This window comes from Copidosoma floridanum, unplaced genomic scaffold (genome assembly GCF_036245765.1).
Source record: "Copidosoma floridanum isolate Cflo_tuat_1 unplaced genomic scaffold, Cflo_Japanese_pri ptg000025l, whole genome shotgun sequence".
NCBI classification, from domain to species: Eukaryota; Metazoa; Arthropoda; class Insecta; order Hymenoptera; family Encyrtidae; genus Copidosoma; species Copidosoma floridanum.
In genome coordinates, this window is record NW_028321902.1 from 3,122,387 (window position 1) to 3,144,732 (window position 22,346).

The 22,346-nt window shown below is 31.9% G+C and overlaps 1 protein-coding gene across 1 annotated transcript; it reads left to right on the forward strand.

Moving 5' to 3' along the window:
- Window positions 1-2,923: 2,923 nt before the first annotated feature.
- LOC149373919 (uncharacterized) lies at window positions 2,924-19,853 on the forward strand. Its single transcript, XM_089595459.1, has 5 exons — window positions 2,924-3,204; window positions 3,283-3,342; window positions 3,731-3,900; window positions 18,771-18,993; window positions 19,677-19,853. Exons 1-5 carry the CDS (start codon window positions 3,010-3,012, stop codon window positions 19,851-19,853), a joined length of 825 nt encoding a protein of 274 aa, XP_089451585.1. The 5' UTR covers window positions 2,924-3,009.
- The last annotated feature ends 2,493 nt before the right edge of the window (window positions 19,854-22,346 follow it).

Below are 22,346 nucleotides of genomic sequence, written 5' to 3' on the forward strand. Positions count from 1 at the left end.
TAACGATTGCGAATAATTTTTCAATGCAAAATGGGTATTTGTTAGTAAAGTGTGCAAGTTTCAGAATTCTACGCGTTTCACCGTCGTATAGGGATTTTTAAAAAAAAAAAACCTAACTTGGCTCCACATGGTCGTACCATGAAAAATTTTTTTTTTAAATTCGTAAAAAAATAAGTACAATGCATTGCAGGTAGTTATATACGTGCAATTATCAAAATACGTAAAAAAAATTGCAAAAAGCCGATAGAAAAAAAAGCACTTTTTTCGGAGTCCGATTTCGGCATCAAAAATTAAAAAATTTTACTTACTACAAACATTGCATGATAGAATAAGTCTAGACAAAGAGATTAAGCCTTGAAAAGTCGCTCCAGCATAATTTCCTGACGTCTATTGAAGTTTTTACGAAAGGTGTTTTTTTTCGAAAAAATGCGATATTTCGAAAAATTTTTAATATTTTCGCTAAAAAAAAAACTGAAGGTTTGTGAACCAAAAACTCATAATTTGACCAAATACCAACTTTAAAATCTCAAAAGAAGAAAAGTTATTAACAAATCAAAAAAAGACGATTTTCGATGGTTTTTTCAAGTTAACTCAGCCACTGAATAACCGAAAAAACAAAACGCTACGTTTCTTGAATCATTTTCTTTTATATCAACGTATTTTTTGTTTTCTGCTAACACTAATGTTATCCGTTTCGTAGATTAATTGGCTATGTCGATGACGAGAGCTTTAATGTGTCAGGTGTTATAGGAGAGTCTTTCTTCTGACGCGCTGTGTATTATGCTACCGGTACCATAGAAAGTATAGGTATACCCAAGCGCGCGTCGGATCAATCGGCTAGTCCGTGGATTAACTCACGGGAGACCGTGGTTCGATTCCCGGCCAAGTGCGATTTTTTCGGGCAAGTACCTCTGTGATTTTTCACATGTGCTTTTTCACCACGCAATGCTCCTCGAGGAGGGTTTAGGCGACCTCCTCGCAGCATAATTGCCTAATTTCTCCTTACCCCCCTCTTTGTAATGGGAGGGCTCCCATCCCTCTTCCCTTGCTTCTCCCAAGTACTAAGTGCCCATAGTAATGCCCTTATTAAAGGAGCCGTACGTAGAGCACTATAATATAAAAAAAATAAAAGGTATAGGTATACCTACCGATGCGACGGCGTAAAGGGGGTTAAAGAGCTACAAGACTACATTAATAACTAGTGAGGGTAGTTTTGATCTTGATTGCCATATCACTCGATGAAATAGCGTGATAACGCTTGGACTAATTTTTTGTAACTAGTCAATTGTCCTTTCAGTGATTCTAACTTTTTTTTTATTTCCTCAATTTGATCGATCTATTCGGATAAAAGTAATTTTCAAATTATTTTGCTTTGTTATATACTTGGAGCACATGAATACAAATCAATATATATAATATTCAAGATGTGTTATTACAGAGCTTAGACTTCGAACATAAATATTCAACACACGTTTATTATTTTCCATTTGGAAGTCACAACAGTTTTCGATATTATTTTCGGATAAAATTAAAAAACGTGAAGAAAATAAAAAATATGATACACACAAATAGAACTTGATGTAAATACACGAGCCAGCGCTGCGCAATTACGAAATTAGTCGCGACCTTGAGTGCCGTCAACGTTGATACATATACGTAGTTTGTTTTTTGATACACCACTGGTATAATACGAGAAACAAAGCCGCATTATCTGTTATCACTTATTTTTGCGAAAAGTTTTTTTTTACTCTCATTGCCCAAATATAGAGCTTTTGTTCCAAAGGTTCTTGGCAAAGTAATAAAAAAAATTGTTGATGGCCTTGATACCGACCAGGAAAGAAAACAAGTGGCTGATCGTAGCCACGAGGACGATTAAGGCCTTTTCTTGTTCGACTTATCGCCAAACTGTTTCTTGAACTGTTCTAAGGCATGATCCAACTCGTCCGTTTTCCAACAATTTTCACTATACATTTTAGATTTAAAAAAATTTTCTATCATCAAACCAATGTATTTATGTACGCTATTATTTCCTGTCATTTTATGCACATTCGGATTTTAACCCCTGTTTTGGTCCTTAAATTTTTAAATACGAATTTTTTTTATTAATTAACATTTTTGTAATTGTCTTATTAACTTTCTAAATACTAAAACGATGAACAAAACATTTAATAACTACGTTTCTTTGCGAATAAATGCTAAATTTATAAAATCTGAATTCATAACTTTTAAACGTTTCTGGGCTATACTATCAGGAATATGGCACCTGGCCAACATTTTGTAGTATGGAGTGTCGCAACTGTATTCGAGGCAAGGCGCGAGTACTAGCGCCGAACAGCCTGTATAAAAACAAATGAAGTGGCTAACGTTAAGACTTAAACACGTCTACAAGTTTAAACAATCTGTAACACAAATGTTTCACTCTCTGCAATCTTTTAATGCCAATCATTAAAGAAGAAATTTGTTTAGTTCAATAGAATGGGTGAAATAGTTTACGAAGCATCGATTTAGTTGTTCTTGAAACTTTTATCAGAAGTGATATAATGTATTTTATAAAAAACAGAAATTCCGATTACACGCTTTAAACATGTACTTTGACACACTTGGATTTTACAGCGTATGTATGAGTGGTGCTGCCACATTTTGCCCCAAAGATCATGTTATGAATCTTATGTAAAAAAAAGTTCAAGTGTCCGTCATGAGTGAATTGACCCCTACAGCCTATGAGACACAATGTTAAAGATATGTTAAAGTGACTAGTGGCGCCAGCCCTCCCCTCCAATCTCATACACCTGGCGGATGTAAAACATACTATATCCTACATTGGTTATGCATATCATTCATCCTGGGGGCATACGTAGAATCGTGGCTGGAGTAATCAGTTTATATAAAGAGTTTCATTCTATTCTCTGCCACGAGACCGAAAGACACTCGCTTCTTCCATTACTGACAAGAGGTCCGCGCTTTTTTTAACAATCGAGAAGACCGCGATATACTAGTATTTTAATTAAAATGGTTAACGAGAATAAGGAAACGCAAATTGATGAAGGTGATGGAATAGGACCTCCACCTATGCACGATCGTGAGGATGGGTCGGGTCGTCAGGTAAATAACGCGTCTTCGAGCAACACAAATACAGAGGAGAGACAATTAGCCCTTACAAAGATACGTGGTAGTGATTCTCCCTTTTCATCCGAAAAACATGAGGTAGAGCCATGAGCAATTGTGAACAAATATATATTTTTTTGTTTTTCTTACTAATTCATGATAGTGGTGTATTTGTAGGACGTCTATAAGAGGATGATGGATTGTGCACAATATTCCCTAGATTCAATTAGCGCCACTGTAAGTATGGAAGTTCTTTGTCTACGTCTTTTTCTAGTTTTACTTTTAAAATGTTTAATCCGCTCGGGTTAAACACATAAATTAAGTTTCAAAACGTATGTGCTGATTGGTGTGATGTTGGTCGAGACAAGTCTTGAGTGCGCATATGTTTGAAAATGTGATCAAATAATCAGAAGTTTCCACTTTTACTGAAAATAAAAACAACATATTTTATAGTTGCGAATTATTCAATTGTTTTTTCAAAATCGGGAAATCAAATATTTGTTTTTAACTGTGAGGGATTTGGTTCGAGAAGCGGGCAGAGCCCCCAGCACTGTTTAATTTATATGTATATAGCTCATTTTATTATAAAAAAATATGTTAACTAAGATATCTGTGTTATTTTTAGATCGGTGATAACTCCATTATAGTAACGGGTCAACGAGAAGAGGATGGAAACGTCTCATCCAAAACTATGACCATCCCGCGTAACATTTTAGAAAAGTATGACATGGAAAAAGTTGAGGCATGGCTTAGAGATGACAAGACCTTGTATATATCTTTTCCCAAAAAACATGGGTCAGTTGTCGATAAATAGACTGTCACCAAGATTAAAAATATCTGCTTAGTCACGGTCACGGTTAACAAAAGAAAATGTATAAAGAAAAAGAATAAATGATGTCACTGCATTACCTCATCTTTTTTTACGAATAACTAACCAAAGCCATTCGAGGTCTTATAGTATTAATCACATTAATAGAAAGATAAGAATTACAGTTTAAACATTTTACAATATAAGTTAATTAAGACGCTTATAGACTTGTCGATCCACTAATGCTAAGTACAATTTCTTGATTTTACACTTTAATCGAAACTTTATGTTGAAGAGTCTAATACAAAAATACTCATGATGAAAAATATCAGGTATACCAGATGAATATTGTATAAAATTTGTTCTTAATTTTTCTGCTGTAAATGGTTTCACAGGTTTAGAGTTATTTGATGTGTATAAAACATGGTAGCTACAAAAAAAACTTAAGTAAAAACATTTATAGACAAGACTGCAATTAAATAAAATAAAAAGAAAACGAGCGAATAAACCCGTATGATATTTATTCTAATATTTTTATAGTATTTTACAAATTTATATACTGTTACACTGAAAATATTATAAACACTCAAATAAAACCTTGCCTATATCATTCATGTTATAAAAAAATTTTGAGACTCTTAACACTGTTACAACTCAGTATGAGTTTAGGAAGTGACAAATAAACTTACAATAAATATTTTTTTGTAATTATTGAGGGCTTATAATTTTCATTTAAGTTGAACGTTACATTGAATTGAATGATTGTTTGTATCATATGACCCGAGTATTATTTTACTTTTGTACTATATTTATTTGCCTATGACTTCAAGCATTACAAATCTCGTTCATAGCAATGTTCACCGATCGCTATACCATGCCTTAATCACTTGTTATCGTATAATGGACTTTTTACTATTGTACAATAGTATTTGACTAAGCTGAAGATGACCATAAGATTATTTGAATGTATACCAGAGGCAAGCTTACGTGAAAAAATTTTCTTGTCGCGGAGTGGTTAAGAAACTTTTCTTTACGCTTCAGGAGTCACACGATTATCATGTAGAAAATACATAAAAAATAGGATTAAGCGGGCGTATCTATGCAACTAGCATCGTCTTAGTTTCATAAAAACCTGAGATTATAGAAAAAAAAATTATTTCGTTTGTTTCATACTTTATTTACAAAAATAAAGGATCACTACATTTGAATTTATACTATAGTTCATCTTGAAGAATAATTTGATTGGTATAAAATAGAAAATCAAAAATTTTATGTCCTCAGGCGTTTTTGAGAGGCTGGTGTGCTCTCGATAGGAAAAATAGGATTTGCCACATAAGTGCCATCGCACTGCGGCTACCTTACATCCCTGGGGCCCTGCTTCGCAGGTTCTCAGGACACAAAATGGTCCCAAAGACGATGGCACTCATCCGACGAAAACTACCATACTATATAAATATCTGAAGAAGTAGAGTGAAATAAGTCAACTGTATGAATTGCCAATACTTTTAAATGATTCTGATGTGACATAAAAAATTGTATTTAAAATATGGTTAATAATAACAAAAAACGTCAAAAAAGTAGATGTGCGTTATATCAATAAATTGGCTGTGGTAGTTTAGTGCTCAAGAAAATATTCAATTAATTTTACCGACAAATTTAGACTTGGTTGAAAATCGAAATACCTCTCGAAAATTTTCTTAGAAATACGGGAAAAATAGTCTTGGCACTTTATAATTGCCAGCTGCATTTGTTTATTGGAATTTTATTAAAAGAATAAATTTTTTTTTTTCAATTTTTTGCTTGAGTCTCAACTTTTGTTACACGTAGCAAAATCTTATGAGAAGGAAAAAAAAAAATGCTTTTGAATCCATTGCAAAATATCGTTTGGTTATTGGTCGAATAAGCTTTCAAATTTAAAGTGTCAGATGGAAACATTGGAATAGGTAATTATTTGTCTTTAGTTTTGTACAACATACGTTACTTAGTCTTTATTATGATTTTTTAAAAAAGATTTGAAAAATAAATTTTTTTTTTTTGAATCGCAAAAAACGATGTTGCATTATAAGCAATAGTAGTTTTCGCCGGATAAGTGCCGTCGTTTCCAGGGCTATTCTGTATCCCGAGGGACCTGCGACGCAAAGATCGAGGGACGTAAGGTAGTCGCGAAGCAATGGCACTTATGTGGCGAATCCTATATTTTTCCTACCGAGGGCACACCAGCCTCTCAAAAACACCCGAGGTCGGAAAATATAATATCTTGGCTGTTTTTTTATGTACTTGATTGAAATTGCATTAGTTTTGGTAAAAAAAAATACCAATTTTAAAATAAAAATAGTTACAAAATATTGTTTATAACCAAATTTACAAACATTTTTTGATATTTTTTTTTAGTTAAAGCGAAATTTGCTAAAATTTTGAACGGAAAACTTGTTTGTTTACATTTTTTATATTATATGTAATTGAATACACATAAATTTCTTTGCATGTGTGTAATGCGTTTTTTTTAAATTTATAAAATACAACATTATTCAAGATTTTCACCAATTATTGGCCCCATTAGATATTTCATATAAACTCGAGTTGTGCTCACTCTTCTTTTCGTAACTTCTCTTTTGTAGTACTGTGAGACTAAGGAATTTCGTAATAATAATTAACTATTGATAGGTGTTAGGGGTGGCACAATATTAATTTTCCTGGTATTCGGAATATACCTGTACTACGTGACATGGCGATATATGTATCACACTGAGAGGAAAAGTAGTACAGGCCTTACGGGAGACATTAAGTTTTTATTTATTTTCGTGGTAGAAACAGTGTTCAACAGATAAAGTTATTCAAGTTTATATTTCTAACATTATGAGAAGGAAGTTGATATTTTTTTCATGAAAGAAAATCGTTTATTAAAGCCGAAAACATCTTTTTAAAGGTACGAAGTACAGTTTAACCTAACATCGATCTGCTTGTTTACCTCTGAGGAGATGAAACAGCGAAAGCAGCAGCGATTTCATCGTATGAAAAACGTAACAACCTAACTCTCATAATATTAAAAATATGTAATCCAATAACTTTTTGTACTCAACACCTTTTTTACCACGAAAAACAATAAAAACTTAATGTCTATAATTTTTTCTGATCTTTCTGGTCAGGTATCGAGTTCATGAAACCAATTTAGGATAAGGCTTAAAATTTAAGGTAAAAAAATAATCAGAACGATTAAAAGATGGTATAGAGCCGAAAAAACTCATTAATCTCAGTGATATTTTTCTTGTGATACACTACTAAAGGCTTACCAGCCTTTTAAAAACGCCCGAGGTAAGAAATAGTACATCACGTCACTAGAACAAAAAGTACAATTACATGCGCCCGAAGAGCACGGATACAATCGTTTTGACATTGGGCCCAAGTCGCGTATGTTGTTTTTTTTACCAAGGGCAAAACGTGCAATTTTAACCGTGGACACACTTTGCCCCCCAGTAAATCACTTCCAGCACGTAGGCCTAAAGTAGTAACAAAGATGCAAAGAGTGTTTCGAGGGCATAAAGCGTCTGTTACCATTTTTTACTTACAATAAGAAAATTTTTTTTATACTTTTGTGGGTGCAAAGTTTTTTCACGCCCTAGAAAAAAAAAAAAAACGTCTCTACCAAGTGGGGCATTACTTGGGCAAGTTGAGTGATTAATTTTTTTTAATTTTCATTTGTGAATGTCCACAAGCGCAAATTTTCACGTTTAGCCCTTGGTAAGAAAAAAAATATACGTGACTCGAACGCAAACATAACCGTACCCTTCGGGCGCTCCCGTTTGTACTTTTGTGCCCTACCATCGTAATATACGGTTTCGTAATTGATTGTTTTATGATAATCTTTTTATGGGGTATAAGGCCACAAAGGGCGCGGCTGTGGCTCCCGGTACTGAGAGTAGACTGAAAATGGTTTCCCATCGTTGTACAGACGGTTGGTTTTTTTTGGTTTCCTAATTTTCTTGATTTTCCTACATGGTTTTCTTACAAAATACAAAACAATCTGTCTGTGAAATTTTTCATACAAAAATATGATGAAGCTTAAGGCAAATCCACTAAATAAAAACACAAACAGTGGGGCAACTTCCGAAAGACCTAATGATGTACATGAAACTTCCTTAGCAATGCTCATAGCGTCAAGCTTATCCTTCCTTGTTCGAGATATTACTCCATTTTCTCTATACTTTTGAATGCTGAAAAAAAAACATTGTTTAAATGCTAAGACAATAATTTTTTAATTAAAAAATACTTACTGATTATTCAAAAATTGAAGAAGTGGATCTCCTTTCTCCAAAGCAATAGCTATTTTTCTAATATTACTTAGTGGAATCACTAAGATTTCGCAATAGTTCTTCATAATAAGTGGACGTCGTATTATGTCATATGTATAATAAGCCACTCTTTCATTGCATACCTAAAATCAAATAAACTTGGAATACTTCAATAGCTAAATAGTAATCTGTTTTAATTTATTAAATATTTGTATTTTATAAGAACTTTTCTTAATCACTTGGATTTAGTGTGGCAGCGTATAACCAGACTACACATTCTCACATGCGCATATTCACATGCATACGAGCACACATACACGCATTGTTACTTATTTTAGATGTATGGGTATAACCATCAGCGAAAAAAAAATTACGTTCTAACATTTAATAACATTTTCGTAGTACAATTTTTTAGCTAAAATGTTTTAGATTTTTTTAAAATCATTTTTATACAGTTTTTCTCTACGACAAAAATCGTTTGATAAAGTACAATATTAAAAAACGGTGATAAAACTTTTACCACCATTCAAAATAGAACTTAAAAAATTTTATAAAACAAAGCATTGGAAATAATTTTTAGACGCTATTATTATAGAGAGTACATTGTCAAATATTTTTAAAAATAATTGTCACACTAACTAAATATTTTACATTACCTGATTAAAAGCATCTTCTGTGGTTGTAGGTAGACTATTTACATCCTTCAAAAACAATCTCAGTTCATCATTTATATTGTTTTTCGAGCTCTAAAAAAATGTCATAAGATAAAGTTTTTGAGTATAATGGAAATTATACATATATTCAGTTAAAACTTCATAAGATTACCGAGAAAAACGTTAAAGGGTCAGAGTTTTTTAGTACGATCAATTGATATGTTTTATCCTCTATAAATTCACGTGCGTTTTTGAATGGAATGTGTTGTATTGAAACTGTGGCGAAGCTGGTAAAACAGCCCGCGTACATTGAAATAATAATGAATGCTGTCAGATATAGCGATAGTCTCGCCATCTTTGATGATACGGAATTGAATTGTAAATCTGTAATTTAAGAAAAAATTTAAGTACACTCAGGCAATCCCACTTTAAGTACAAGTTCTTAAATTCCTACGGTTTGTTAATTTGCATATAACAGTACATGATTATAGCACAAGTACGAAGTCAGAAATTTTGCGAACTCAAAATCTAAATGTCTTCGTGGATAGAAGTAAACCATACACATGGCGTATAGAAAATTTTTTTTGCCAAGTTGGCATTCAAACGTTTACAGCGCCCTTATTAGGACAAATATTATTTGCCACACAAACGCTATCTAACTGAGACTACCCTGTAAGGTGCACAAAAAAGCCCTGATGATGATGGCACTTGAATAACGTAACCATTATTTTGTCCCTTAGGCATTTTTGAAAGTCAGGTATATCCTTAATAAGAAACTTAGTGGTAGGCACATAAGTACCATCCAACCGTGATGTTGAAGTATTTGCTGTATTTTTGTAAAAAATCTTTATTTACAGTTTACCTGTGAACTCTTGATGGACAAACATCCGCCATACGTTCAAAAAACTGTCCGACAGTTTAAAAATAAATCCTCTTCTATCATTATGGAATACTAGTATCATACTAAATAGAATTGATGAAAAAGCTATAAGTGTAATCAAGAAAATCCAAATACGCTTGCTAAAAACCTGTTTGATTCAAAATGTGTTAAAATTTATAAAGAAATGAGGTCATAAATATTTCAAATTCAAATTTTTTTTACCTCAAAGTAACCATTCCATGGAATCTCTTTAGAGTCTGGTAATTTATACCAAAACGAATCTTGATAATCTATGATTTCAATCGTTATGTCATACTTATCTAAATTTTTATTGGTTAAATACTTGCCAGGAAAAATAATACTCTCATTTGATAATTTTGTGGAATTAATTGATGTGTTCTTGACACTTTCATTTGATTCCTTTATGATATGGGAATCATTTTTATACTCAAGTGCTAATCCTGTTTTTAATGCAAAATCTTGAACTATTGTAGCAAACAAAGGAGATGGCTAAAAATGATACCAAAAAAACGTTCAATTTTTTAATGCAAAAACTGTGTTATTTCAAAATTAAGAAATTTTTTACTTAAAAAATTTGATACCTTTGTAGTTAATGTAGCTGCTGCACCAGTCAAATTCCTTCGTCTTTCAACGATACTCGTTAAAGCTCGCTTGTCTATAATGGTTAATCCTTTTTCCTTGCTCCACTCAAATAATGTATTAACTTGTAATTCATTTTGGGGGCCAACAGCAAACCATTCATGAATGTTTTTATTGTTTCCACATTTAGTTAAAACTTCACTTTTTATATTCAAGTGGAGGTAATTCTTTTTAGGATATCGGCAAGTGCTATCAATTTGTTCAGTAACGGCTGGCCGGAATAACAAGAGCCATACGTGAGGCGACAGATTATGATGCCTCGAGAAACGTGTAAATTTTTCGAAATCATTGTCAGTATTTAAAAACACCACGAAAAGGGTTTTTGAGTAATTTTTTATTTTTGGGTACTTCGCTGGAAGGTCCAGTATAGTCGAAGCTACGGAATACACCATTTTACGTGAAAATGCTTTAACCATGTTAACCACGGAATGTATATCTGTGGATTTGAGAACAAATAATTTTTGTAGTTAAGAATTAATATTTTTTAAATAAATGCTTCACTTTTACTCACCTTCATTGCTCCTATAAATAATTCCTATGCTGGTGGTTGCATAGAAGTTTTGTACATCCAAAATTACAGGAACTTGACTTTCCATGTTTTTTGCTGAATCACATGGCATGAATAAAACAACGGCCAATATTACAACGAGGCTGGTTAGCTTCATCATTTTTGGCTAAAACTGGTATTAAAAAATATACATGTTTGCTCACAGAATTAAATGAAATTATTATATCAACGTACTTTCTACGAGTTAGTGAAAGTATGTCTTTTACGTGAGTAATATAACTAACACATAGTAAAACAAGTATTAAATTTAATTCAATTACAATATTTGTACAACAGTACTACTTTTTTTTTATCGTCAGAAATTAGTTGGGCATGAAAATTGTAACAGACCCATCACTATATTCTTGTTTTGGATGTATGTTATGTCATCACTTATTGAATTTAATTTGATTTTAAATTAAATTTAAATTGAAGTTATCTCTGTTATCTTATCTTATAAAATTAAGTCAAAATTTTGCATGGAAAATGTACTTAGACATAGGAAGCGGAAACGTTTATTTTCAAGTCATGATTGAAATGAAAATTTATACAAAAAACATGAAATATTGTTCATGAAATATTAAAAAAGTAAAAATATGCTTTAGGTTGAGAGAAATAGTATTTTAAACGATTGCTTCTTAATTTAAGTCAAAATAAATCAAGTCAGCGTAATTTTTACAAAAGTTCAGTGCAAGTTTTATTCATAAAAAAAAAAAAAAAAAAAAAAAAAAAAAAAAAATAATAATAATTTCGAAGTAACTTTTATTATAAATTTCTACTTTAATATGTACGCGCTCACTATCCTCATCCATAGAAAAATTCAAGCTATTCTTTGATAATACTGCATTTTATTAATAAGAATTTGTCAATCATATTTTTTTTTTTTAACAGCTTAGGAGAAAGAAAGATGAAATTTTATATGTTTTTTTTATGGAGCATACTAAAAAAATGATGATAATAAGCAAAAAAAAATGATTAAAACAAATCTATTTTTTTCTAAATCTCCAAAGATAGCTTTCAGTTATATATTATGCATGACTTTCCTTGTTTTGTATCAACATAGTACTGCACTTCAAACGAAACAAGATAATTTTGCTAAGAGTGAGATACATTGATTTATGCAAGAAAAAGGACTAAGGCATGCACTTACTTGGTAACTTGATTCTCGTGACGCAAACAACGACTTCCGAAAACTCCTTAGATGAAGCTGGGCACGGCTGGAATGGACGATCTTTGGATGCTGGGAGTTGTGACTTCTAAAGTTTCACAGGACACTTTTCACGGATGAATATCGAGTTGAGCACTAAACTCCTTTGTCAAAATGTATCGGAAACGTAGAACACAGTGATCACTTTGGGTTGAGGTGTTGTCTAGTTGACGCACTGCGAGACAGTGACGTGGTAGGGCTGTGCCTCGAAGGGCTTGGAATCCCCTTTCCCACTACCAAAATTCCCTGGCCATGAAGTGGGAGAAAAGGAACACCCTTCGACATAGTCAACCCCTTCCTAACTTCCCCTCATTTTATTAGTATTTCCAAATAATAACAAAACAGAAGCCAATATATGTTGGACACGTTGCAAAGTTGCAAAGTTTCACTGGTTTAATGTTTGCAACCAGCAACGTTTCAACAATTTACATCGTCACATTTTAAAATATTCAACTTTTAATATATTTGAGTAACGTAAAAAATTCGTCGGTAACTACAGTTACTTATTGAATAAATTACTTTACTTATTAACAGCAATTTCCTTAGCTACATGTATGTATTTTTTCTTGTCTCCAATTTTAAACACTTTTATGTATTTTTAGCGAATCAAATTCATACGACAATGGTGATCTTAAGGATGCTAGTAGGTATTTTAAATATAAGCTTCTTTTATGAAGAGGCCAGATAACTGTACTGCGCGAAAAAACGGCTAGGTGTCATAATTTTTAGTGTTGCATATTTTGCATAAGTATGTGTTGGACATTTGCTGAGTAGTGATATACAACATTTTAGCTGACCAATTTCGCTAATTAATCCATTATTGTTGATTATTCGTTTCGTTAAGCTATAAAACTTAAAACAATAATAATCTCCCAAGAAAATACATCTTAAAATAAGGTAGTAGATTTGATAAGCTACGAGGTTGTTTTGGAAAAGTTTCTCCTTCTCTACTACGAAGTGGTGATAAAGAGTAGGTACATATATGTTACAAGGAAACTAGTGACTATGCATAGATTTACGCCTTAGAGTATACATGGTCTTAGTTGGAACTGTAAGTTTTAACGCGTTATTGTTTATTACTCCATCATACGCTTTACTTACATCTGTACCGTATGCGATTTTGCTTGTCAGTGAGCCCAAATTGTTGTCTGTAAAGTGCATATATCCGTCAATTTGAACATTTACGTACCTCTTTACATTAACTTTCATATTAAAGTTTCGACTTATAAGTTCCAGTGAAATTAAGTTAAAGTACCAAAATCCACTCATCCGCTGGTACATTAACGCATGCTATAAATATGTACAGAAAATTTTTCCAACTCACCTAAATTTTGGTGCTGTTGTAAGGAACAATCATTTATAACATTAATAATTATAACAGCATGTAAGTTTTGGAAATGCTTCCTCTTAAAAAGTCTAAAAATTCCAATTGCTAATCTGTACTTTCCGGCATAAAACAAAGTAGCAACACTATATACAGAGTCGAGCCGAGGAAGAATACTCGATTTCTCCATAAATCGTGTGTCAGCACTGATACATTCAATGTGCATGACAGTTCAATTTTACTACCCTCTACTACGCAGCTCTGCTTATAATATATTTATAATAGTCCGTGTATATGTCCTGCGCGTGTTTTTGTTCCACATTTATTTGTCCTATGATCTGCCTTGGAATCAAGCGCTGACCCATTTGTAAGTACATCATATTATTGATCGAACACTCTCTTTTGGGTGTTCGTATGAAATCACAAATGAGATATTTGTTGGTGTGAGAACTTTTTTAATATGTATTGCCAGCGTAGTATAACGGCAAAAACCAAAACTGAACTTTTTTAATGGTAAAAATAATAACAATGCAGTGTAGATGTGAACTTTTAGGTCTGGAAGAAGTGAATTTCAAATAGCTCTCGAATAATTAGTTACACAAGTGTGAGAGATTTAAGTGAATCCTCTTTATTTGTAATAAAAAAAATTGTCCTAGTTTTTTCTTTTGTACCTTATTTTTTTCATAAGTTCTCTGCGTAGAACGAAAAATATTCCATAAAATAAACCAACGTAGGTGCCAAAGATTTTAAATATTAATACCTTAGTATGAAATAAATAATATATTGGGCTATTTCCAACATCAGGACTACCACCACCACATCGGGTTAATTCACCTTTGGAGCACATAGCTCCAACCAATCACAGTCCTTGGTAGGGCCACGTATCTTCTTGAAGCAAATCAAGCCACTTCCACTCCAACCCTTTGCATATTGCGGCCAATCGACTCAAACTCTCTACTGAACGCCTTTTTTCCCCTGCGACCGCAACTTTCGGATATTTTGTCCTCATCTACTGATATTTTTATGATTTTTCAAGCTGTGTATTGATCTTGAGTTTGTCGTACATAAGTTAGTTTTTGAAAAATAAATTTTTTTACAAATTTCTCGAGACTTATTACTCGCAGTGATCAGTCTCAGACTCGAGACCCCTAAAACGCCCGCAAGATCAGCACAATCGTGTCAATGAAATTGAACTCATTGGAGCTTTTTTTCCTATATCAATCCTACATTTTTAGGAACAAAATTTAGATGGGTGTACAATACCCCCGAAAATCAATTTAAAAAAAATCCGCCTATGTCTGACTATACTCGGACTCGTACTTTTGTAATTGGATGACTTGCGGTTTCCTGATTTCAGACAAATTGACGAGTTTATTACTGCATACCCTATGTGAAGAAAAAATTTTAGGAAATTGTTTGATATTTGCTTGTAAATTTCTAAGTTGATGTGTTCTAAATTTTCACTAAAAATGTATCTTTTTTCTGTTTATTGAGAAAATGAGATTTTTCTTTTGACAAACATTTTTATTTTTGTCAAAACTACTGTGATACATTGGTAGGAAATTTACATTTATACAAAAAAAAAGGGTCAGAAGGAGTTTTGTTCTTCATTTAATATCGTAATGATCCGCAGTGCAGTAAATCTTTATCCTACGATTCCTTAAGCCCATATACTCAATGCAGTCAGCTTTCGTATACTTAAAAATGTTTCAGATTCATGCTAGAGACTATTTTCCGAATAAATCGATCAAATTGAGAAAATCAGAAAAACGTGAGGACAATTGACTACGTTAAAAAAGTCGAGCCAAATAGGAGTTATCGCGCTACTTAATCGGGTGGTATAGCAATCAAGAACAAAACTACCCTCGCGAGTTATCAATTTAGTCTTGTAGTTTTCCGACCCTCTTCACATGGACAGTAGTATATTATATCGATATATGTGGAGCGCGTGGTGGCTCAGTCGACTAGATCGTGGATTGGCACGCGGGAGACCTTGGTTCGTTTCCCGACCAGTGCGACTTTTCGGGCAAGTGTACCTCTGATTTTTCACATGTGTTTTTTCACCACGCAATGCTCCTCGAGGAGGGCTTCGGTGACCTTCTTGTAGCAAAATTTCCTAATTTCTCCTTACCCCCCTCTTTGTAATTGGAGGCCCCCATCCCTCTCCCCTTCCTTCTCCCAAGTGCTAAGTGCCCATAGTAGTGCCCTTATTAAAGGAGCCGGACGTGAAGCACTATAATATGAAAAAAAAATCTATATATGTTATATCTATAGATATAATTTTAAGATACAAATCGTGGAAAAAGGGTGTCACCCTCAATAAAATCAATATTCAAAATTATTTCCTCATAGTACATGGCATTAGGAATAAAATGAGCCCTATCTCGAACGTGTGTCTCAAAAAAATATTTTTAGTTAAGATGAGGGACAAAAACTAGATATTTTTTGTGGATTTTCTCATATAGTACATACATACTTGTGTTATCTTGATTAAAAAATTTACGGAAAATAAGATTAATTGTTGCATTGCCGGAAACTATATCTTTCTATGATTTAATAAGCACATATTAAAAATTAGGTGAATTTACTGGCTGACCTTTAAAAAATAAATTCTTGCTGTCAGTGTTTTGATTGTTTTATTGCGAAGAGGAGGAACTGATTTTTTTCAAACGACGCGTCTTTCAAACGAAATGAGACTGTCACATAGTTAAATAACAACTATGTTCAATAAAACGTTTCCGTGTAAGTAAAAAAAAGATAAAATCCAAAGAAAAAAAATCGATGCAGACAAAAGTCCATGCAATTTCGATGCAATATTAACACATTTCACTCAAGCGAGGTGAATTGTTTGCAATTAATTTACCGTTACGGGGGAGTAAAGAAATACCTTTATCCATCTCTTGAATATTTGTTGCTATACGCAGAAAACAAAAAACAAAATTATTCTAGATAGGAAAAAAATTTATTAATTTTGTCTGATTTTAGAAAGACGTTCTAAATGTAAAAGAATCTTATTTTAGAATCGGTAGAATGTCTGATTAAAATTTTCTATAAAAAATAACAAGAATGTACCTGAATCACTTGCAATTGTATACTTAATAATTCTTATAATATTTTAAACCCACAATTTTCAGACCAAAACACCTGGATGGCATCATTATTGATAAAAAACCAGGTAGAAGCCTGGTCTAGTAGAAAAAAGTAATATGTAGCTGTTGCAACTAAAAACTGTTGCATGATTATTGAGATGAAGTTTAGTTACAGATAAAATTACAAAGGTGATATGAGCAAAAATCTTTTTTTTAACGTCAGAATTGTATTAAAGAATATTTCCTTCAGTTCAATTTAGTATGCAGCACAAAAAAAAGAGGTATTTTGGTGCTTATTTTAAGCTTGCGGTCAATATCATGTTTCGATTTTTCCGGTTTTTCCTTACCAGAGTAATGACCACGTGCTCATCAAAATAAAATAATAATGTATCCAAGTATAAAAAAGAACACATAAAAATGAATGATTGGCTTGTGATTTTATTCAAACACCCAAAAGAGAGTGTTCGAGCAATAACATGATGTACTCACAAATGGGTCAGCGCTTGATTCAATAAACAGATCATAGGACTGAAACGCGAAATGAAAGCAGGTGCAGGACATATATGGACAATTCTAATACATTATAAGCAGAGCCGCGTAGTAGAAGGTGGTAAAATTGAATTGTCATGCACATTGAACGCGTTAGTGCTGACACGCGGTATACGAAGGAGTCAAGTATTCTTCATTGGCTTAAATCCATCGTGTTGCTACTTTGTTTCATGCCGGAAAGTACAGATAAGCTACTGAATGTTTGTCGTTGGAAGAGAAAATGTTTATACTTAGTTTTATTTATATTTCTAGACCACAGCTAAAAAAAAATTTTGCAATGTAAAAATTAACGTAAGAAGGTATACATAAATATTCGAATTGATCGATTAATGTGCTTTGCAGACAGTAATTTAAGCTAAGCAACATGTGAAATTGTATGCAGTGTAGATTAGTTAAGCGTATCAGGAATTATTGAAAAGTAACGAGTCAATATTTATGTAACTTTTGACTCAGCCTTAATTTAAAAATTATTTTACTTATTTACATATTTGGAATACATAAATACAAGTTAATGTGTACTTTAAATGGTAAGTGTATGCATAATTATTAGTTTCCTTGTAATGTCTATACTTACTCTTCGTCAAGATTCAATAGTATAAAAGCACAAAGTTTTTCCGAAACAATGTCATAGTTTAGAATGATTCAGATATTTTTGGGACTCTTTCAACCAACTTATAGATGGATATAGGTATTGTATGCCGTTATGTTTCAGAAATAAAATTTTTCACGAATTCCTGTGATTATGCAAAAAAAATTGGACTCGTACAAAATAATGCTAAGGAAATTCAATCCATAAAAAATATACGTGTCCTTGATAACAGATACTGAGACAAAATGATGTGTTTATTGTGAAATTTTTCTCAACAAATTACAAGTCTTGTATTTTTCCATATTTTTAACACTTTTTTCTGTAAAAGATCAAATGTTCTTTTACTTAACCAATTTTTTCTTATTTTCATTAAGACAAAGATATCCAATGCACATTCCTTATTTTATAACTGAGAGTCCGAACAGTTGGATTCGTGTATAGAGATAGATGCTTGGAATAATTTTTGGTATTGTCTTCGGATGGTAACAACACGTCTCACATGATAAATATCATGCATGCTAGGGAAACGTTAAATTTTCGAGCTAAGGTCAAGATAACTGAATTTCGCCTTTCCTACATAAAAAGATTTAATATAATCTAATTTAATCTAATTTTTTTATTCGGTTCAGTTTTCACTTTCCGCTTGACATTCTATAGGGAAGTTTCCGCTTATGGTTACAATTATGGTTAAAATCAATGTAGGAAAGCTATGGATTGAAAAAACGATGCTATCACAGTACATGTAAACAATACACAAATTTTATGTACATGCTTTTAACGTGGACTTTAACAAACGTGGATTCTACAGTGATTGCATAACCGGTGCTGCCTTTTTTTGCCCCTTAATCCCATATGTTATACATCTTATAAAAAAATAATACATCTGTTTGGTATATTACTTATCCTGGGAGTATACATAGAATCTTGTGTATAAAGTAGTCGGCTTATATGAAGAGTTTCATTTTATATTATCTGCCACATGATGGACGACAAGCGCTACTTCTATTACTGATAAAAGGTTTTAATAGAGTAAATTTAACCAAAATTCACGATTCTTTTTACTTGTCAAGAAAACGGCCAAATATTAGTATTTCCATGAAAATAGCTGACGAAGATGCGGATATGCAAAATGATGAAGGCGATGATTTAGGACCTTCAAGTCAGCCTCAACATTGGGGGATATTGTCAGGTCATCAGATTGTGTCTTACAGCAACATGTCTACAAAGGAGATACAGTTAGACCTTATAAAGATATCTGGCGGTCATTTTCCCTTCTCTTCCGACAAACATGAGGTAAAGCCATGAGCAATTGTGAACAAATATATATTTTTTTTTTTTTCTTACTAATTCATAATAGTAGTGTATTTGTAGGACGTCTATAAGAGGATGATGGATTGTACAAAATTTTCCCTGAATTTAATTAGCGCCACCGTAAGAATGGAAGTTCTTTGTCTCAATATTTTTCTAGTTGTAATTTTTAAATATTTAATTTTCTTCGTGTTAAATGCTTAAAATAAGTTTTAAAACGTATGTGCTGATTAGTCTTATGTTCTGCTTCGTCAACAATTTTGATCAGACCATTAGTATGAATAAAAATCTTTACCTGTTAGTAGTATTATAATCCTACCTTCATCAGACCTGTAAATAAATTCTGATTTTTACCAATGTATTTGTTCCGTGATCGATTGAGACCAGACTTGGGTGTGTAAATTTGGAAATGAGATCAAATAACTAGTAGTTTAAATTTTTGCATGGAATAATAATTAAAACAATAAGTTTCATAGTTGCAAATCATCAAGTTGTTATAAAAAATCGGGAAATTAAATATTTGTTTTTAACTGTGAGGGATTTGGTTCGAGAAGCGGGCAGAGCCCCCAGCACTGTTTAATTTATGTGTATATAGCTCATTTTATTATAAAAAAATATGTTAACTATACATATATGAGATATATATAAGATATCTGTGTAATTTTTAGGTCTGTGACAACTCCGTTACAGTAACGGGTCAACTAGAAGAGGATGGAAGCGTCTCATCCGAAACTATGACCGTCCCACGTGACACTGATATGGAAAAAGTTAAGACATGGCTTAGCAAAGACAAGGTCTTGTATATATCTATTCCTAAAAACCATGAGCCAGTCGTCGGTAAATAGACTGTAACCAACATTAAAAATATCAGCTAATTCACAGTCACAGTTAACAAAAGAAAATGTATGAAGAAAAATAGTAAATGATATCACTGCATAACCTCATCTTTTATCATACGAATAATTAACCGAAGTCATTTGAGATCATATATTTGTAATCACATTAATACAAAGATAAAAATTGCGAATTAAACGTTTTGTAATATAAGTTGATTAACACGCTTATAAATCTTTACTAATGTTTAGTACAATTTTTAATCCTACACTCAATGAAGATACTTACAGTTTGAAAGTCTACTGCAAAAATACTTATGATGCAAAATAGTAGGTATACTAGAAGAATTTCTTATAAAAGTTGCTCTTGATTTTGTTGTTATACATGGTTTTGCAGGTTTTAAGTTCTTTGACGCGACTTAAACATTGTTGATATAAAAAAAAAAGTTTAAGCAAAAATATGCATGTGCAGCACTTTACATAGTAATTAATTAGTTAATTTAAAAAATCGAATTTCTATCTACTTAAGCTGTAAAATTTCTTAAGTAAATGAAAAAAATCAGAACACCCACGAAAAAATATTATTAATTAAAAATCAAATATTTCCATCGAAATTATTCATTCCACGAACATATTATTTTCCTTTCACCCGCCTAACGTTGCCTCTTGTCATGTATAATCGGCAATGACGTAAGTCGTCCATTATTGTATATTTTCCTTTAATAAAACTCTTAATAACCTTTATCAAACTATATAAATTTACTCCGTTAACGTTGATTTGAACTAAACTCATTGATAAATAATAGTATGATTCTCTTTCGTTAATAATTCTAATTCATGAAGCAAATCACTAATAAAAAATACCTTTATAAGTAATGTATCATTAAAAATACGATTAAATTCCAGAAAATCTAAGATATTATAGTAAAAAGTTCAAAATTAAATTATTGAAAAACAATTGCAAAATTATAAAATAAAAGAGAAATTGATAGTTTCTACTTGCAACATGAAGGATTCTGTCGTGTAACAAAAAATTTAATAATGCAGATCTAGTATACAGCTATGTATTTCTTGACCTTTCAATTTTTATCCAAACATGATACATGATATCTAGAGATTGCTTATAAGGAAGGGGCCCTTTGTCTTTATATTTTTTGTCAAAAAGAATAAGCACACTTTTTTCTTCTACACTATATTGTAGGGTAAATAAGCTAATGTTAATTGAGGAATCATACACACTTAATAAAAAGGAAACGAAGGAATGAAAGCGTATGATATTTATTTTAATATTTTTATTGTATTTTACAAATTCACACACTGATGCACTAAAAATATTATAAACACTTAAATAAAACGTTAAGTTTATAATTTATATTATAAAGAAAATTTTGAGATTTTTAACACTGTTATTGAAAAATACTGAGAGTTTATATTTTTTATTCAAGTTTGACGTTACATCAAGTACTATGATTGTATTAAATAACTATTTGTATAATGTACTATATTTATTTGCCTATGACTTCAAGTATTACAAATTTCTTTCATAGCAATGATCACCGTTCGTTATACCATGCCCTAATCCCTTGTATCCGGGGCATTCGACATTAGCCGATACTGTATCAGTATTCTGACCTTTTTACTATGGTACAATAGTATTTTACTCAGCTGTAGAGGACGATCGATTGTCTTGATATGCACCAGACGCAAGCTTACGTGAAAAAATTTTCTTGTCTCGGAGTGGTTAAAAAACTTTTCTTTACGCTTCAGGAGTCACACGATTATTATGTAGAAAATATATAAAAAAAAGATTTAGCAGACGTATCTATGCAACTAGCATCGTCTTAGTTTCATAAAAACCTGAGATTATAGAAAAAAAATTATTTCGTTTGTTTTATAATCTATTTACAAAAATAAACAATTTTTACATGTGCTTTTATAGTATAGTTCATCTTGAAGAATAACCTCATTAGTATAAAACTAAAAAAAGATTTCCTACCTTGAATATTTTTGAGAGGATGGTGTGCCCTCAGTAGGAAAAATAGAGTTCGCCATATATGCACCGTCACACCATGGTTACCGGGTACAGCCCCGAAGACGATGGTACTTGTCCGACAAAAACTACTGTACTACATAAATATCAGAAGAAGTAGAGTAAAATAATTCAGTTAAATAAATTTTTATTACTTTTAAATGATTCTGATTTGATTTGAAAAATTTCATTCAAAATATAGTTGACAATAACAAAAACTAAGTAAATACGGTGTTAAAAAAAAACATTCAATTTGTTTTACCGACAACTTTGGACTTTATTAAAAATTAAATTACCTTTTGAAAATTATCTCAGAAATACGTGAAAAGTAGTCTTGGCACTTTACAATTATCAGCTGCATTTGTTAGTTAGGATTTTATTTAAAAAATTGTATTTTTTTAAAAACTTTTTGCTTGTATCTTAACGTTAGTGACACGTAGCAAAATCTTATGAGAAGCCAAATTGTTTGTCAGAAG